The sequence below is a fragment of the Ictalurus furcatus genome, chromosome 2, assembly GCF_023375685.1.
Source record: "Ictalurus furcatus strain D&B chromosome 2, Billie_1.0, whole genome shotgun sequence".
NCBI classification, from domain to species: Eukaryota; Metazoa; Chordata; class Actinopteri; order Siluriformes; family Ictaluridae; genus Ictalurus; species Ictalurus furcatus.
Window position 1 is genome coordinate 23629441 of NC_071256.1, and position 21206 is coordinate 23650646.

At 39.2% G+C, this 21206-nt stretch overlaps 1 protein-coding gene across 3 annotated transcripts in view; it reads right to left on the minus strand.

Annotated features, from left to right (window-relative positions):
• Positions 1–21206, minus strand: part of cyth1a (cytohesin 1a) — a 71619-nt gene that overhangs the window by 12368 nt on the left and 38045 nt on the right. For 2 of the 3 annotated variants that reach the window (XM_053654021.1, XM_053654030.1), the window contains exons 2-9: positions 18160–18242; positions 14591–14655; positions 13108–13174; positions 12905–13023; positions 7150–7230; positions 6638–6750; positions 4699–4847; positions 2595–2707 (exon numbers count right to left, since the gene is read on the minus strand). In XM_053654021.1, coding sequence (XP_053509996.1) covers positions 2595–2707; positions 4699–4847; positions 6638–6750; positions 7150–7230; positions 12905–13023; positions 13108–13174; positions 14591–14655; positions 18160–18242 — 790 coding nt within the window. The remainder of the gene's footprint in view (positions 1–2594; positions 2708–4698; positions 4848–6637; positions 6751–7149; positions 7231–12904; positions 13024–13107; positions 13175–14590; positions 14656–18159; positions 18243–21206) is intronic. The other variant, XM_053654012.1, reaches the window with a different exon arrangement.

The window sequence follows — 21206 nt, forward strand, 5'->3', positions numbered from 1 at the left end:
AAATCTGAGACAATTTGGGTCTATAAATTGGCTTAATAAACTTATATAATATATTATTATAATATGTGATAGATAAATTAGCCAATATTTATGATGTCTTTTACTCAGATATCATTATTGCAGTGCAGTTATTTGTTTATTATATCATATAGCACATCCTTTTTGTGTATGTGTATGTTTAAGTGCCAACAATAATGCTCAGAATTTTCATTAATGCATTAACTATTGACACTTGCCCACCGTAAAACACAAACACACACACACACACAAACACACACTCTCACACACGCACACTCACACACTCTCTTGCATGCACGCACACACCAACTGCAACAGGGCAGGCCACGCACAAACATACGCAGACACACACAGACACACGCCTCTGCTTCATTGACAGCATGAAGAACAGCAGCACAAGCACATTGGTCTAGGTGCAGCATTTCCGCTCAGTCCAGATTAAGCATGAACACCACAAACTATCCTGATCAGATGAATATAAAATGAAGCACTAACATGAAGTGCTAATGATATAGTCATTCTTAATGCTATATTATGGGTGGTGCTTAGTCTTGCTAGGTGTTTGCTAGATATCCAGACTGCTGATTAACAGAAAATACTGCAGCTCCCAAAGTGTAAATAAACAAAATTGAACACCACAGGAAACAGTGAGAACTCTTTACTAAGGTGGTCACATGGAACCCAAACTGCAAGCACCCTGCAATCAACCGACAGAGAGAGCGAGAGAGAGAGTGAGAGAGAGAGAGAGCAGGGCACATTGGCAATCCACCAGCTTGATGGAAAACAACAATAACAGACAGCAAACAAAATTAGACCAAACTGATGATAAGGCTTAACTAAAATAAGGAAGAGTCCTAACACCAGAGAGAGGAGAGGAAAAGGAAAGCATGGCGGACCACCAGAAGCACCCAAGAGCGAGGAGATGGACTAGTTTTCTTTAAGGGGAGAGTGGAGGGAACAGGTGTACATACCTCCTGAGGGAAAAGACAACAGCCAAAATCATGGGAACAAACGAACACACGAGGAAGAAAAGAAAACAAAAAAAATTAAATTAAATCAAATCAAATGGTAAATTATATCCACTGCACACTGCTGATCAAAGGAAGTGCTTTTGTTTCAGAAAACTTTTTAAACAGCAAGCATGAGGGTAAGAAAGCATAACAAATGAACCAGGGTAAATAAATCTGAATGGGGAACTGTCCTGTGTGTCTGACCTATTCTGACCACAAGTGGGCGCTCTTATTTTACAACAAACGTCACACTTTATGTATTGACGTTACAATATTGGAAAAGGACAGCTGGAACCAATTGTGTTGCATTTTTCATCTCTGCACTCCTCGTCACAGCGGCAGCATTCTGATCAACACCCCGGGAGATTGAAGGGATCTGTTTCTCTGGTCTGGGACCAACTTAGTTCCTGACAAAACAACTGCATAACACTGAATCAGTGTCCAGTGAGTCACCTGAAGTGGTTGTTTGGTGCGGGCTCCGAAAGCAACCCAGCTTAAATCATTTGTTAACCAGAGGAACAGGACAGAAAGGACCAGTGAGAAGTGTTTTGCTGTATGTCAGCATAAAAAGATGCTCACATACAGCAGAGCAATGCACTGGAGTTCAACAGGGGTCACCAGAGGTACTGAATGTGTGTGAGTGTGTGTGTGTGTAAAGAGAAAGAAACAGAGCAAATATCTGTACCTGTAAATGCAATACACTTGCAATCAAAATTATTCAACCCCCATTGCAAATCAGGTTTATTGTGAAAATGTACAGACTTTCAGCTGTTTGCAATGAACAGCTCAAACAAAAGCAATTGAAATAGTTAAACACAACACATTTTCCAGTGGTTTACACAAATTCAACTGAGAATGCAACTTATAATGATTTCTCCAGTTTCAAAATTATTCAACACCTTCATGGCAAGCATCTTTAGTACTTAGGAAACCACTTGAAGCATTCGTTGTGTTGAACTATTTCAATTGCTTTTGTTTGATTTGTTCATTGCAAACAGCAGAAAGTCTGTAAATTTTGACAATAAACCTGATTTGCAATGGGGGTTGAATAATTTTGATTGCAACTGTATACAAATGTATACATTTGTAAATGTACACAATATACAAGTCAACAGTTCTGCTTAGTGCAATAGCAAAACTCAGCAATCTCAAAAACAGTAGCAAGGAGTGGTTCCAATATCACAGTTCATCAGATCTCCACATTAGGGCTGCAAATGCACCTGCTGGTGGGTTTACGTCTTCAGATGATAATGCAGATATATGAATTATTAATGATTCTCTAGATGACGTCAAGGTAACGTCAATTATGAATGTAGGGGCACGTGGCAGCCCTGTGATAACACATCTTTCGTTAAAATACACACTTGTAGAGAATTCATACAAGATGTTTTTATCCAGGCATTCTGCTAACAAAAGTGTACTTGCAAAATTTGAATAATTACTATTAATGTTAGTATTTGTAGATGAATATAACCACTTGGGGGAAAATAATATTATTAATGATCAAATATTACAAAAAAATAGAATTAATATTATAAGAGTACTAAGCTCCTTGCGTTTCACTCACCCAGTTTGAGCAGCCAGCCCTCTCGGTCAGGGTTAAAGAACGTGTGTGTGAGGTCGTTGCCGTCGTCCTCTGGGATTTTGAACGGCTCGTTTTTGATGCTCTCGTACAGGTTCTGAAGAGGATCAAGCCGAAGAGGACACAAAGACGCAGAAGGGGGAAAAACAGTGATTTTAGCAAAACAATAAGAATTCCAAGAAACATTACGAGGGGGGACCCAACAATTCCCAGAATTCGAATGTGCATCAGGAAGCGTCAATGAAACATATCTGGAGAAGTGGTGCACCCAGAACTGGATCTTGCACCACGACAATGCACCAGAGACAAAGTGGTTATCGGTTCACATCCACCATATTCGCCAGATCTTTCTCCTTGTGACTTCTTTTTGTCCCCGAAATGAAAGAAGAGACTGAAGGGGGAAACGATTCGCCACCATGGAAGAAATCCAGAAAAAATGCAGGAATCTCTGGACATGACGACAAAACATGACTACGGGAAATGTTTCCAGGAATGGGAGAAATGCTGGGACAAGTGTATTGCACCACAAGGATAGTACATTGAAGGGGATTAAAGGAGAAAAGCTGTAAGTTTTATAACACTCATTTTTTTTTTTTTTTTTTTTTAACAATTCCGGGAATTTTGGGGTCCCCTCTCGTACACTGGGGAAAAGTTATTTGAACAGTTAATCATGTGTATAGGATTAAAACAAAACAGTGCTTCAACTGGACAGGGACAGTGGGTAGTGAATTTGAGACTGAATATGTTTGTACATGGAGTATAGGCTGCTCGAAACACCCTAAACAAAGCTTCAAGTCATCGATTATGTCATTACAGAAAAACATTGATACAGACTTTCATATTGATATAGTCTTCTCAACACACACATCAAAGCTCTGGTCATCAGCAGAACATCACTAGTGCACACTAATGTCTTACAAATAATGATGAGAATTATGAAGGCAGTAGCATAGCCATAAGGAGGATAAAATCCCTGCATGATCTGCACAATTAAATTGAGAAATGCAACATGCTCATGTGCTTTGTGTCAATGCCAGGCACTAGTAGGAGCGGTGATGTCACGAATGTGTCCTTTAAGGCACGAACTACCATCAAACAATCTTGCCGTAGTAATAACATTGCCAAAAAATACCTGTATGAGAGTTCTTATAAAAGGCAGATCTACCCTTCTTTTTCTCCTTCTACAGAAGATCTATAGTGGTTCATTAGCAGTCATCTCGATATCCCTATGTTCAGTGAGTAGCTAGCTGGCTAGGAGCTTTCAAACAGAAATGGGAAAAAAGCATGATCCTGATTGTTTAATCCTGTTTCTCATTATAGCACCTGGTAGTCAATGTAATTGTAAAATGTAATTAAACAAACTAAAGCATGTGTCCATTTGATGCCTGGGCTGGTTATATATGCCAGTCCATACAGGATTTCGAGAGCTTTTTATTTTGTGATTGTTGCGGCCAAAAATGCTCTATTTTGCTGCGGCATTTTTATGATGCGATTTGCAGAGTTTTTGTTGCTTTTTATTTTTTTACATGAATCTACTTGAAATCTGCAGAAAATTTGAGGTAATGTTGAAAAATTGCAAGCTCCTCTGAACGCTGTGGAATTTGCTTGATTTTGCATTCATTTCTGCGATCGCAAAATCCTGGATGGACTGATGTGCGGAATCATAATGATTTCTTTATTGAACTTTTATCAACATCTGTATAATACAATTTCTGTGAGGAACAATGTTATTTCCCATGCTGTGCTGTATGCACAGTATGTTATGATAACCACCCAAAATCAACATTCGGATGGAGACATATGACAGACTAAACACCAGACATTTTTAAGCTTCACTACACCTTGGGACTGTCGGGTCAAAATGGCTTGAACACAATCCGTAATATAAATGTGCTTTTTCACATTGTTACACAAATGATATCTAATTGTTTAAGTTTATTATACTTCTTAATATCATACAATTTTTACTAAGCAGCTCCCTGCTGATAGCTGTAATAATAATCATGCAACGTCGAAAGGAGTCTTTTCAATGAAAGCTGGAGACATTAAGGGAGGAGGAGGAAAAAAAAATAAAAAAGGCAGACTGACTCGTAGCAGTTCCTCTGGTAGGTCTCCACCATCATTGATGCCTCTGTTCATGGAGATGAAGCGCTCCACTGTGGGCTTGTCTTTCACGTTGGGGTTGTGAAGGCTGGTGTTCAGCATGATGATGGCGAAGGAAAGGATGTAGCACGTGTCTGGAAGTACAAACATCAAATGTCTCTTCCTTAAAGTCATGGCTAAATGCATTATCGAGTTATAGTTAGTTCAAATAGACTAATGGGATAAAGGAATCAATAATGAAAAGCTACTTAACAGTTTTAGAAATGGATTTATAATGTGTCATGGCGGCACAGGTGATCAAGAAACAGTAATGGATTACACAGTATTAGATTTTCTGTTGTGTTATAATTCATTAAAAAAAAAAGGGAATGACTGCATTCGAATGGCAATATTCGGCTCATGTAAAACCAGAAGCATGTTTGTGTTTTGTTGTTGTCACTGACATTTATTTGTATCGGTGTTAAAGTCTCAATGAAGTGCCTTGAAACGCGTAGAATTAGTCGATGCGTTGACGTAACTTCCACTGACACAGGAAGTCAGGGTGAGATATATTGGGTGGCTCCTCCCACTTTTTAAATAGCCAATAGCGTTTAGCTTACCTCACAGCCTCACCGGAAATTTACCTCACAGGAAAGTTATGCTTCAGATTCTAAACAGCATTTGATTGGATAGAAAATCTGATGAGAAGCCGAAGTGCAGAATGATGTCGTTAAAATTGTTGATCTGTATTGGTGGTAGAGAGAGACTGTAAATTTTGAATGCAGAAAGAGAACTATTACTTAGTAATCACATACTTTACTGCAAATACTTTTTGTCCTAGTTTTTGTCAACAAAATGATTTTTTTTAAAAATCTGGTATATTTAGCTGAGTCTCATCTCATACCATACTCCAAATTCATGTTGATGGCTTGTCTTCAAAACTTTCTCATAGGTTGTCATTGGTCACAAAGCAGTGTTTCACACATATATGTAATACTTTCATGCTGTGCCCAGGTATATTAAAGACCAGCCAAGTATATTTCATCCCATTTTAGCTTTGCCCTAATGTGCAGTGAATTATATTATGTTAATTAGGATAAGTGAACAGACTGGACACTTCAAATCATAGACAGCAATGTAGTATAAGTGTTGAGAAGAGTAAGGAAAATCATGTTATATGAGATTCAGGTTGACTGGTGTGTGTGTGTGTGTGTGTCTGTGTGTGTGTGTGTGTGTGTGTCAAGCTGACACAGCAGCACTTTATCTTGTCTGCGCATCTCAGCAGAACATGAGCACATGAATAATGTAGTTCAATCTGTCTACAGTAAGACTGTCAGTCATGCACACACTGCCACAACTGAACACACACACACACACACACACACACACACACGCACACAAACGAACATAACACCTCCTAACCACACACAAGAATCAGAATTACACAGGCAATGTTCTGTAGCAGAGGTGTGCATCAGGACTGAGACCCTGTGAGACCCAACACAACAATGTCACAGTAAACGTTGCGGTTTTTACGTTCAGGGCTTAGGGAGGTCAGGTGACAAAGAAAGGCCGCATTCATTAACATATGAGCATGCCAGGCTTGCCTGGTTGCTCATGTGCGGCTTGTTAAATGCGTTCAATTATTCTTCTTTAGTAAATGGTTCAGATGGCTGTAGTTTAAAATAACTAATTCATTAGAAAGCATCAACACAAATATATGCGGAAATAACTGAGGGAACAGGCGGGATTGCTCAGAATTCCATCGAAAGTAGACAGGATTTAAAAAATAGTCCTGTGAACACGTTTGCGCTGCAGTGAAAAACTATATTCCTCTACGTTTCTAAAAATATATTCATGAATATTTGTAGGTAAGTGACATAATGACTCAGTAGGCACACATAAACCCAGACATAGACACATACACACACACTCATTGACCTACCAGTGGACTGGAAGACTCCCGGGTTGCACTGGCAGTAGCGTTGGGCAAAAGCCTCCATCATCCTATCGATCTTCTGTGCCTCGCCTGGCAGTCTGAAGCTCCAAAGAAATTGCCTGCACACATCACATCATTCAGAGCAGTCAGTTCAGTGTGTTTCTAAAATAGTCATGCTGACAGTACATGATCAGGAGAGTCCATCCATCCATACATCCATTTTCTGTACCGCTTACCCTGGATGGGGTGCCAATCCATAGCAGGGCACAATCGCTCACACACTACGGACAATTTAGACATGCCAATCACCAATCAGCCTACAACGCATGTCTTTGGACTGGTGGAGGAAACCAGATTACCTGGAGGAAACCCCCAAAACACAGGGAGAACATGCAAACTCCATGCACACAGAGCGGAGGTGGGAATAGAACCCCCAACCCTGGAGGTATGAGGAAAATGTGCTAGTGTTTAGTATTTGCTTATTTAGGTCCATCAAAAGGGCAGGGTGTTTGCTTTACCTGAGCGCCTGAACAAGGTTCAGATCTGTGAACTCGTGCAACTCCACAAACGCGTGCAGCACCTGGATGTTGAAGTCATCCCTGGAGACCAAAAAAGACAGGAAATTAGCCTAGTACATAAGAACCTGAGTTTTGCAAAATTCAACATCAGTATTTGTCTCTGAAGTCTTTTTCTTTCTAACTTTATCCATCATGTATTTATATTAGTCATGATCAACTGAGCCATACAGTATAGTCTGTGTCAATCAAGACGTCAGTCATGTCAACAAATACACACTCATATGAATTAATGCAGAGCTATCAAAGAACGAATGGTGTTCTATTAAATATGTTTTCACACTTGGTCCGAATACTCGAGTCCGCACTCATTCTGGACTGGGGCGGTAGGCCTGTCACGATAATTACGTTATCGACTTATTGTACGATATATGGACATGGCCTCAATCATTTCTGCTGGGCTTGATATTGCAGATCAGGTGACAAAACAGAACTACGATCAGTAAATTGGAGAATAACAACATAAAACAAAATGCTCAGCAAAGTCAAGCGGCAAAACACTGAACTGCACACAGCTCCCAGCACGAGGCGGAGATTCCTGACACACCCACATTTTAGCCATTCACTCTGCATCTGTCCTCTTGTATCCTCTAGGGCTGTAAAATGAACATTCGAACTTTGAATAGCCGTCAAATTTATAATAAAATACACATTTGAATGCAAAAACTGTGCATTTGAATTTAAGATGTGTAGCGAGCACTACCACTGATTTCAATTAAAACGTACTGTTGAAAAAAAATGACATGGAAGATATTAATAATGCATTAACAATGTTTTTTGAAGAAAACTCTAAGAGTTTTTATATAGTTTATATAGGAAAGAATAGTTCTAGTGTTTGAAATAATCCAGTCAAAGTCAATAACGTTGTGGTATTGAGCCGCTTAAGCTGCGTGAGCTGAAGCTGAACAGTGAATGAACACCAGTAGCGGGTTACTAACTCTCCCAAACGCATCCTATACAAAGGGTTCGTACAGATGCTTCATAATGAAATTCCAGGACTTTCAAGAACGTTTCAAGCACTATTTGTTTTTGTTTTCAAGGACTTTACAAGATATGTCATTCAAACATATTCTTTATTTCTTCTTTTCAAAGGAGACGTTTTATGCAAAATTCACTTATACATGGTGTTTGAACATAAGTGTGCATCAGCAGTGTGTGTACACAACATATATCATAAACAATGTCTCAAAACAAGTCATTTTCTCTCCAATGTGACGTCACATTAAAACAGGCCCCGCCCACAACTGGTGACGGACTCTGCCCTATTAGCATATATCCTCCCCTGAGTGAGCTGCACACAGTCCACTATGTTTTCCGCCCTGGTGCAGCTACAGTAAGCGTTGTAAGTGTTCTGTTGTTGGCTGTAAAAATTAACATAAGAGCCTTCATGTACTCCTGGAAAGTTGATTCTCAAGCATGGATCAGTACTAACTGTTCCCAATCCAGCTTCATATCCGGAAGATGTGAGTATCGCATTTTATATTTTGTGAATGTTGGCAAATCGACTTTCCGAATGTGCTTGTTAGCAGATTCCACGGCTAATGTGGCTAAAGTTACCATTGTCTCTGATTGTATTCACACAGTAACCATTCAGAAACGTCCTGGTTCATTCTCACAGTTGTTACTTCTGCCGGAGTCTCTCCTTCTGTCCGACTCTGGTTCATACATATAGGGCTGAACACCGGCATTCACGGTGTCAATCAATCTGTTTCTCCTGATTGGTTACCATAGTAGCTGACGCATGAGCTGTAAAGGCACAGCCCCCTTCCGGAAAGGGGGCTCACGATTTGTTTTAGGTGTTAATGGTTGTATATAATGCAGTGTTATATACACAAGTAATATATATCACGTGATAGCTCTTCTCATTCTAAACAACTTTGCCTCAAGAAGCATTGGTGTCAGTAAATACAGATAAAAACCTACTTTTGCAAACTAGTCCTAGGTTTTTCACTCCACTGAAATAAAACTATTGCTGGACAATTCTTTGGACTTCTTTGATAAATAGTTATCAAAGATGAACCTTTTCTTTACCCTTGCAAGGGCACATCAAAGTGTTTGAAGTGGGCGTGGCTTATTTTACTTAAATGGCTATAACTCTTAAACGAAATTAGATATTTTCACCAAACTTGATATACTTATGTAAAGACTCAGTCTGAGTTCACCTGACATAAATAGTTTGGCCACTTGGTGGCGCTATATGAGGAAAAAAAAAAACATGAAAATGGCTGTATAAATGGTGTGTAAAGGATTGTATATTATCTGATGTTTCAGACATTCACATTTTCTTTGTATCATATGTTAGATCTCCTCATTCTGATTAAATTTCCCTCTAGGAATACTGCTGTCAATCAAATCAGTCGTTAAATATTTGAGATTATTTAAAAAAACAATTTCGCGAAATAGTCCTAGGTTTTTTGCTCAACTGAAATAAATCTATTGCAAGATAATTCTTTGGACTCCTTAGATCAATAATTCTAAAAAAAAATGGCTGAACTTTTGATTTACTCTTACAAGGGCACCTCAAAAAGTTTGAAGTGCGTGTGGCCACTTTTACTTAAATGACTATAACTCTTGAATGGATTGAGATTTTCACCAAAATTGGGATACTTATGTATGGGCTAAATCTGAGGAAAGAAGTAAAAAAAAAAATACTGATTGTAACCAGTTGGTGGCGCTATAACAGAGAAAAACATTAAATTAACACTAAACGTGGGACCATTGGCCCAATAGACTTGATAAATAAATATTGCATGAATTGTCCTTGTCCAAGGTCCAATCAGCATATATGAGGACAATTGAGAATCTTGAAAAACATTGGTCGAGCAATGTTCAGCAGCTATTAGACAAGCTTAATGAAGGCCGATATTTCTTAAAATGATCTTGGTTTTTCTTTGATTTAGAGCTTAAAAGATTGCACGATAATGTATTTAAGGGCCCGAAATGGCTTGAACCCTGATAATTGCTGCTTGCAGCTATATTTTCTTGTTATTTCTCCTCTCTCCCCCTCACTGAAGAGAGTAGCCACAGAGAGAGGTGTACCTGTGGCAGGAAAGCAGGACCTCACAGTCACAGGGCAGTACTAACGACTCTCTTCTATGGAAATTAACTAAGGTTTGCTCAAAATGTCACTAGATTTGTCGCTAGGCGCTGTTTGGAAGGGGAAAAGAAAGTCACTAAAGGGGTCTGAAAAATGGACCGGAGCTATCTCTATCAAAATGAGTAAGTGAATAGCAGGAGGAGAGGGAAAGGGAGGGGCTGCAGCAGGGAGTCATAGTTTAAGTGAAAGGACTGTATTCGTGTTCTACAAAAAATAAACCCTTTAAATTCATTTAGCGATTTCGTATTTATTTACTTTTTATAATTCAAGCACTTTTTAAGCACCGCTAGATAAAAAATGGCTATTTTCAGTACTTGAATTTCAAAAAGCCAAATTCAAGCACTTCAAGCACCTTGTACGAACCCTGTATACACATATGAGATTAATTAGACATATACACAACATAAACCTAATATTACAACTTGCTTCTACACAAAATGACACAAATGCACAAGTGAGCCTGAACGTAAGTAAGACAAGGTAGAATGGTAAGTCACATTGTGCATACACTCTTCCAGAAACCATGCACTAAAACCCGGACAATGAATAACTAAAGCATAAAGAACAATATAATATTACAATAGTGTACCCATTGAAATACTTCAGGAGATCAGGTTTTCATAACAAGGGAGTGTTTATATTTTTGTTGATACATGATTAAGTTAATACATAAAATGTGTGAATATTGGGTTCATTTTTGCATTTTCTCATCAACTGAAACGCTGTTAACTAATATTTGATGCTATTCAGGCATTGACTAAAATGAATAAATATAATAACCAAAATACAACCAACCAACCGCATGCACGCATTCCTTTTATCAAAAGCATGACATCACATTTGACCTGCGCTATACTCAGGCAATGATATGCCCCAGGGGGGATTGTGGGATGCCATAATAGAGCTTTCTCTGACCCTTCTGCCTTTCCTTTCTTTCCGCTGGTATCACAATCTCACGGATTAAGTAATGCAGACCTCCCATCTCACCATCCGTCCTTCCCTGATAGACTAACTATGAAATGGAGATACCAATTTGCTCTTTTCCCTACATCTCATTTGGACACACCCACACACTGTGGTCAGTAAAAGCAGCAGAATCAGGGGAGAGGGAGAGAGGGAGAGAGAGAGAGAGAGAGAGAGAGAGAGAGACAGAGAAGTGGGGAAGAGGACGTGATATACTGTCCGTAGACAGAAAGAGAGAGAGAATGATAGAGGTCTACAGTCAATACAGAGTCACTGCATGTTGGCTGAAAGGAGACAACTGGAAAATATGTGGCTACGGTTTATTATTAGAACCAACATTCTGAAGTAATTTGTTCAGAAGGAAGCAAAGTAAGAAAATAAAACACAATTGGAGATGGGATTAATAGAGCAATCCACACCATCTGGTTCCGTCATCCCAAAGAAAGCAAGGGGAAGATACAGAAACAGAGCTTTCTCTTATTATGAGGAACTGAAACACAAATCTAAGTTAGATGAGACAAAAGGTCAATGGTTTAACACTGTAGAAGAGTATGGGTGGCTGATACGGCAAAAAATATCTTATCATAATACTTCATGACACATAACAGATAATTCTGCTGAGGTTTTGCCAACAAAGAGACAACAAGGACTACAACAGGTTCAGAATAGGGCTGGGTAACGTGATGATATAATACCGATATCATGATAAATTATGATAAATTATTCATACATGACTGGTTTCAACTGATTCACATTTTTGGTTAATCAGCTTCACTATATAAGTCGCGTTTTGCACTGCACAGTTCGTTTTGGGTTTGTCTAATGTCGCGTTTCTTTGTTTCTGTTTTTCTCTGCCTAGATTCCATAGTTCATGTTATGTGTGTTTAATCAATTGTGTTTGTACTTTTGTTTCGTTCAATTAAATCTGCACCTGCATCCAACTTGCATGCCGTGTCGTGACATTTAATAACAATAAGAAACTTTTTTTGATGGTAAAATATCATACTGAATCTACAGATTTACATTTTGTTTTATTTTATCTTCTTGTTAAATAGTGTTATTTTTAAATATTAATCATATAAAAATTAATGTTAATTCTTTTTCTAGAAATTAAAAAAAAAGGATAATAAAATTCAGCTGTTTTCCTACTTTCCTATCCCTACTACCCTGCTATACAGTAGGCGAAAAGCGGTATGCCAAAGGAGTAGTATGTCCAAAATCGCAGTATTCATAAAACAGTAGGCGGATGACCTTCTCCTTCCGCTGAGATTCTGCAGTATGGAGCCAATGGACATTGCGCTATCCCACAAGGCAGTGGAACTGGCGCGGAAGAGCAGTCTGATTCAAAAATGGCGGAAGGCAGTGTCGGCTCTTTTTAAGTTGTAGGTCACTGGACAGTGCCAACATGGCGGATGTTGTACGTCCAGACTGTATTCATGCTACACACTTATACTGACCAGTAGGTATTGTATCAACAGCTGAGCAGTAGGTACTGTCACAGTATGTGATTTCGAACGCAGCCATAATGTATTTATATCATAATATCTATATCATATCATATCATCATATTGGCCAGCCCTAACAAAGAAATCTTCAAAACTGATTTAAAAAACCTACATATAATACAAGCATACACACCTTTCTCCGAGGTAGTCCCCTATTGCTGTCTTATTCAGGCCCTCGCCCTTGTAGAGGAACTGAGCGATGTCATCACTGGTGTTCTTCAGAAGATCATTTTCAATCAGGAATTTAATCCCCTGGGAACCAAAACGGAGTTCATCATCAATATACTGCACGCCCTGCCCACATCAATAAAATCTTTAACGGCTCTAATTAATCACCTTCTTAGGGTCCATGTTGAACTTCTTGCGGCCCATTGCCACCTGCTTGTTCCTCTGCATGTTTTTCCTGATGAAGACATTCAGAGTTAGACAAAGGTAAGGTACATGAAAAATAAATAAATAAATAAAAATTGAAACAGCCATAGGTTTACTATCAAGAAATGGTTTCAATTTATAAGCTGTCAAAAGCCATGTTTCCTTCCAAGCTGTGAATTTAACTTATGCGAAAAACTGGAATATCGGCGCTTAAAACATTTGCAAATAAAGCACAGTTTCCGTCCCATGTGTTCAAGAGAACAAAATCTTCACTTCCATGGAAACTGGCACAAAGTATCAATACAAATGGAAGTTGTTGCAACCGGAAAAAAGGAAGCCTTTTTTTCCAATATAATTAATTGCTTGCGCTTCAACGAGCGTTTCTTTTTTCTCTCTCTCTTAAAGTTAATAAGGCAGTCACGTTTCTGAGAAAGCAAAGCAAAGCCCTCCATCCTGAAGACTTTCTTGTGTTGGAAGACTTAAAGGAACAGATTTACCTCTGACTGCTACGATGTACTGACACTGGAGATTCCTTCCAAAAATGCTAAATAAAAGTTTCCTCATAGAATGATTCACTATATCAATGATTACACTCGTGTTTTGGGCATCTCACATGTTGAACAAGAACAATCATGGCGGAATGCGGAGGATAGATTATGACACCAGCGAGTATTGGTGTTTGCAATTTTAATTTCTGAATTGAAATTCATATTCTGTTTTTTAGCCTACGTGATTGGTATAGTTTAGTGCTCAATGATCTTTTAGTCAGGATTAAGTTTTACTTTTTTGGATCAATGTTTGCGTTTGCGCACCTCTGAAGACTGTATGCTGATGTGACTTCTGGCCAAAAAAGATAATGTTGAATGTTACCATTTATATCGTTACTGCAAAAACATACCATGAAACATCGTGATATAGTTTTAAGTCTATATTACCCGTCCCTACTGTTAATATAGAAAAATATGTTTAATGCAAAGCATATTTTTGTACAAATCAGCTACAACATACTGGCTCCTCCAGGCAGACACAAAAACCACTGGTGGAACATTAGACGCAGAAAGATGTTCCATTAGCTAAAACAATCATATGCTTCTTTCTAACATGGCCAACTAATGGATCCTAAATGTGCTCAAATCCACTATGGTGCATGAACAGATCTAAAAAAAAAAAAACATGACAGCTTTGTAAATGGCTGTTTTGTGAAGGTAGAATCGTCCTGCACTCAGGCTCTCCTCTAGTGATTCCCTATTGTCTGTTTGGTGTAAATTATTCAAGGGGTTCCCATCAAAAGAGGGATTGAGCTAATGAAAGATTTACAGTGCTGTAGAACGTATGGGAATTTTGCACGAGAAAGTCATTTTGGAACAGGTCTGGAGGCCGGCGCTCCTGATTTAAGATTTAAGGTTAATGGCGAGGTTGGAGGGAACAAAAAGGACTAAAGTACTACCTCTCCTCAGTGGAGCCCAGGTTCTCGATCTCGCTGGTCACCTCGGCTATCTCATCCTTCAAACGCTGCGAGGAAGACAGGAAAGATGGTTAGTGTACAAGAAGCATAAATGGCATTTTATAGATAGAATTCATTTTAGGCTGAAGAACATGAATGAGATGGTGGAATGTGGGGAATAGACTCTAACAGGGCGTGCTGTAATATGAAAACAATCAGTGATGGTGTGGTGTGATGTGTCCCAAAGTTAATTACTTTCCACTAACTGCATGTCCTGAAGTTTTTATACCCCTAACCCTAACCACAGCGAATAAAATTTTTATTTGTTAACAACTTGTCATACTTTTTCACCATTTTATAGGTCAATATAATCCTGTTATCAGTTATTGTTCTCACTTACGTTAGAATGAGTTTTTTGTGTTAGTTTTTTTTTTTAACTTGAATTGACGAAATTGCAATTTGCACGAAATTGCTTTGCACGTTCTTTCACGGTGATGTTTGTTGGTAAATGAGACCTTTTAGATGTACTCATGTTTGATGCATGTGATTCGAAGAGGGCTTTGAGTGAATGTGCACTGTGATGACATCACATGATGATGTTGTAATGATGCAGTGGTGTAAAGTTTTATTACATTGTGACAAAGTATATGTAGAAATTCTGATGACGGAAGGCCAGTCAATCATCAGTTCATCAGCGTGATGAGAATGAAGAGTGTGTGGTACAGAGAGTGGAGGCCACGCACTCAGGACTCTAAAGAGTCCATGAGATCAAGAGAGAGAGAGAGAGAGAGAGAGAGAGAGAGAGAGAGAACTATCTATGCATTATACAGTTTTAATGCACAGCCAATCAGAATCGAGTATTCAGACAGACCATGGTATAATCAGGGATAAACCAGTGCTAAATTATTGAAACTCCCTCAGGCTTGTTTGATAGCTATATGAATCATAGGGCTGACATGACTCATGACTCAATTCAAGTCGTGATTCATTGTCAGTTTGATTCAAAAGCAGCTTAGGTGAAGAATGATTTAATGCAATTCAATACACTAAACATCAATTTGATTCAGTGATGCTTTAAGAAATATTATAACGCATTTTGAGCATGGTGGTGGCTCAGGGTTCCCCGTTCGATACCGAGCTCTGCTTCACGCGTTCACTCTGTGTCTGTTTCCTCCCACCTCCCAAACACACAACAGTAAGAGATTTATCTCTGCTAAATTGCCCAAATTGTGAATGAGTGTGCAAACACAGGTGTGTTTGTGTTTGTGTGTGTGTGTGTGTGTGTGTGTGTGTGTGTGTGATGGCCTGCATACACCATCCAGAATGAATCCCAGTGTTCCTGATATCTACTGGGACCCTGAGCAGGATAAAGAAGGTATTGAAAATGAATAAATGAATGAATTAAGCCACTTACATGCTGTACAGCTAGTGAGGTTTGTAAATGATGTGTGTTTATTTGTTTTATTCCATTTATTCGCACTTAAAAATATATATTTTTGACCAATGTGTTTGATTCATCAGGAATTGTATTCAGTGCACTGAGAACACGAATCATTACATCCTTTGCTTCTTCACTATTCTACCTTTGCTGCTTCCTGTGCGCTCCATCCCAGCCAAAGCAGGTCTGACTCAAATCTAATATTAACAGATGAAGCCCTTCTTTGTGCCCCAGGTCAGCTCCTTCAGATATAAATTACATTAAAGGGAGGAAAACTGACCAAGGGTTTCAGAATGATGGTGAAATTGGATTACTCTTTCTTAGGGTGTCTTTTCTGAGCTTAATCTCCTGCTACAGATCCTCTGTTATCCTCTGTCTGGAGACCACGTCTCACATTTCACAAAAAAGACCTCCCTCAGGACTGTAACAAAACACATTTATGTCTCACTTAGATTTAAACAAATATAATAAGTGGAATTTTCTGCATTTTTTTCCAATGTCCATTTAGATATAATCATCTTTTCTTTGCCTTGGATTGAAATTCACCACAAGTCAGAAAGGAAATCACTGTTTAATTCTGCTTCTTGTTTCCAAGACATTAGCAATCACAACAAATTCCTCAGATGCTTGTGTCTGCAAACAAAAGCGATGTTTGTAATGCCAGACCTTGACCTGCAGTTGGGAGGAGGAGGAGGAGGAGGAAGAACAGAAGGGTGAGGAGGTTTTTGAGACAGGGACACAGAGAGAGTTCCGTCACTCTCTCTGTGTCCCTGTCTCAAAAACCTCCTCGACAACCATAAAACTTTCTGCAATAGATACAATGGGCTAAAAGAGATGAGTGTTAAGACAATTTTGTCTTCACTGGAATTACTTTAAGACTGTGGAAGGCGACTTCACATAACTGCGTCTGATCAGAGCGACTTGGTTCATGTAATTGGTCTCTTGTACACATCTCCTGGATTCCTCTTCCTGTTACACTGACTCACGTCCTTGACATTTTGAAAGCTGTGTCTCTGCACTTTACTACCATTACTGGCAAAGCCGGTGTTTGGCAAATCCGAAGCACTGCGTGTTATATTCTTCAGATCGCAATCAGTACTTACAACCTCGATGCTTTGTAAACTGCAGCTGGTTAAACCTGAATGCAATTTTGACAGCTGTCTGAAATTTTTAAAAATTAGGAAAAGCTAATTTGTTGCTTGGTGCTGTATTTTTTTAATTCTAGTGAGAAGGTAGCAGTTGTGTGCTGTGCCGATATTACTAGTGAAGTTGCACCCATCCATTTTCCATACCGCCTACACAGGTCGCGGGGAGCTTGGAGCTCAGGGCACAGGGCGGGGAGGCAACCTGGACAGGGTGCCAACCCATCTCAGGGCGCTATTGCACACACATTCACACACTACGGACAGTTTGGAAATGCCAATCAACCTACAATGCATGGCTTTGGACTGGGGGAGGAAACCGGCGTTCCCGGAGGAAACCCTCAAAGCATGGGGATAACATGCAAACTCTGCACACACAGGGCGGAGGCAGGATTCAAGTAGCTTAGTCTAACCACTAAGCCACCATGCCACCCTAGTGCAGTTACAATGGTGTGTAATAGGAGAAAAAAAAAATGAAAGACTCTCAAATAGAATTATGCACCAAAAATTATGTTAGCTGTTAGCTCCTAAAAACAAAAGTATTAGAGTATTATTTTCCCACTCACCATTTTTTCAGAGACAATCAATGTCATTAATGACAAATCCAACATAGAAACAGTGGAGAAAGTAAACGGTGGACCCAAATTCCAATACAAAAATGTTAGTTATGAAGGAGATTCAGCTCGACTAGATAGTAATCTACCTTTGAGTGTACTGATGAGGAGGTAAGAGAGCTGGACAGGTTAAAGGACTAAAGCGCTGCTGCATCACTCTCTTTATGTAGAAGACACTGCCATACTTTCAGTATCAGTCAGACTGAGCCATTTCATGCTCATCAAATACAGATAATCTATTCAGAACAACCACAGAAACTAGGCTGCCCTTTAATTTTCAAATCAACTGACCCATTTTTGAATAATGCTGCATTCTAATAAACATATGTTCAGAGACTAAATGTCACTACATTTTTAGTTTAGAGTGAGCTCTGATACCTGAATGTCCTCCAGCAGCTCCTGCTTGCGTCGCCGGATGTTCTCCAGCTCTTGCTGCTCCTCGGGCGTGAGGTCGTCTGGCACTGGGGGGAGGGGGAGAGAAAAGATTGTCATCAGCACAAAAGCCAAACACACCATTAAGGCTTATTGAGACATAACAGGTCACTGATACTAAAAGCAAATACAGTTCAATTCAAACTAGTTAATATTGATTTGTGCAAAAAAAGGCTGCTTGTTGTCAGACACTTTGCTACTATTAGGTAACAGTTTCCATCTCTTTTGGTGAACTGGATTTTAAAATGGAATGAACATAAACTCTAGTGGTAACACGTCTGGCCCACATTAAGCTAACCACCTAGGCTAATTATTATGGGGAGAATTACATGAGTGTTAACAGCGCACTGAAATTATTGCAAATGTCCGATAATGTCACTTTAGATTTTTTGGTTAGAAAAAGTAAGCATTTTGAATGAAAAATGTATGCTGTTTGCATTTTTTAAAGATTACCCAACACCAACAGAAAAATATAAAACAGTTAATTTCATTCTTAATGGGAAAAATATGGTGCACTTCATTGATGCATTCAGACAAGGCCAGCAGCTCGTTTGTTTTTGCCAGATTATGCAAGATTTCCATCAACTGGCCTACTTTGAAGCACCTTGAGTGGAAAACAAAAAAGGCCTTGGGCTACAGGAGTGGAAAAATCACTAGCCTGGGTGGTAGGGACAAGCAGATTGTGTGTCTGGGATATTAGTTTCCCATTCACAGCTGCCTGACAGTTGAAGAGGAGGTTGATATAATGGCCACCAGTGTTTGTTGGTTACTCCCTACTGACTTTCACAAAAATAAACACATAAATAAAAACTGATGTTTGTTGAAGCACACTCCAATTGGTTCATAAAGCACCTTCTATGGAGTGTGTTACTCTTTTTTCTCCCGTATCCCACCAACTACTGACCTATGTGCTAAAAACAATTAACTACATCCATCCATCCATCCATCCATCCATTTTCTGTACCATTTATCCTACACAGGGCCACTGGAGAACCTGGGCCCTATCCCAGAGGACTTGGGGCACAAGGTGGGGGACATCCTGGATGGGGTGCCAACCCATCACAGAGCACAACTGTCTTTAGGTGCAACAACACCAGTGTGTGCCATTTTGTTGAGGCTGCAAACACGGTGCATCAGAGACATTATCTACAAAGGGATCCTACCAGGCACCTACCAGGGATTCAACTGCTCTCTTATTTCCTATAGTTTGTATTAATGTGTATAATTAGTCAAACTTTTACATTTTAAACTTAAATTACGTTATCATTTGTCCATCAGTGGGGTAATAGTCATAATGGTTCAATTTACTTTTCAAGGCTTGTTTTTTGCTTTTAATCTGGAAATCTACATCACTGTAGGTCAGTCATTAGTAATTAGTGACTTTCACATTTTTAGGAACTACCTAATTTCCACTGGGCTTGTGTAAACATTTACTGTGGTGGATAGTGAGTAGTTGTGATTTAGGCAGGAGCTGCTCTGAAACAATTTCCAAAGGCTACTCATACCAACAACAGAGCAAATAAAATATAAAATTATATATTGACACCTAAGATATTTAAACTACTAAGACGACTAACATACTACTTACTCGTCACAACAGACACTTGTATGATGATACACAGGATGAATGTAACCCTGCTAAACGTGAGAATATCTTTCAGCTCCTATGTTATATGAGTTTGCCCTTTCAGTGGCCCACGCAGGCTAACTGTCCACCATGACCCCATTTCTTTCCTTCATAGATACCAAAGGGGTCAAAGGTGCATCCAAGCTCTCAGGTCATGCGCTTAGTGGAAATAACTGGTTAAGCAACGCTGTGAGTTGTGGGGGCAGGGGGGACACATCGAGGCTGGCTTCTTGTCCTGCTTCAGACAATGAGGACAATCTGCTTAATGCACTCATTCCCTAATATTTTATCTCTTACTCTGTCTCCCACAGGGATGTTCTCTCACCCACCCACTCACACAAAATCTCTCCGCTATTCATAATTTATCGAGTAACAAGTTGCCTCGTTCCCACAGTTCCTGAACAGCTGAGCAATGTGTGTTTGTACGGGAAAGTGAGTAGAATGCAGGTTTCTGGTGGCTATGTTGCACTCATGAGGCAGATATCTTCTATTTAATGTTATATATATATATACATAATTTTGCCTTGTAACTTGGTGTTAATTGCGTAATTATTCTTCCAAATTCATAGAATACCATTCAGAAAACTAATTTTCCCCTTTTAGCCTGAGTCATCCTTTCAAGAATTCTCATGTGTGTTGTGTGGTTTGAAAATGCACTTAAGATGTTAGAAATATTTTTAAGACTGAATCATACTCTCAGGCTATATCCACATTATTCCGGATAGATCTGAAAACTCCATGGGTCATGTGACTGCGTCACTGTTTTTGAATATCTCAGTTTTTTCAGTCCACACTAAGACTACGTCTACATGAATCCGGGTAGGTTTGAAAACGCATCTTTATCTCTACGTTTTGGCCTTCCGTCTACACTGAGGTGGCGTTTTTTTCCCAGCGAAAATGGAGCTTTTCAAAAACTTTCTCCCAAGTGGATACATTTGAAAATTCCGTATTCACGTTGTAGTGTGGACTGAGAAAACTGAGATATTTAAAAACGATGACATAAAAACGATTTTTAGTCATGTGACCCATTAAACTGAAAACAAACAAGATGGTGAAGGATGTTGTACTCCAGTGTTGTGCCTGCTATCCAGTTTTATAAGTTGTTGAAGATTAAGGACACTTTGTTGAACCTTCACTTTGCATTTTTAAACAAACACCTGATGGAAATGACGCAGGCCAAAGCTTCTTACTTTTTATGCATGCGCAGTATAGGGATGACAGACGTTTCACTGTGGACAAGTAATTTTTGGAAAACATTTGAAAATGCCAGTAGTCGAAGAGCGTTTTGAAACAAAAATGCAGTTTTCAAATTTATCCGGATTAATGTGGATGTAGCCTCAGACATCCATTTTGTCACTTGAGGGTG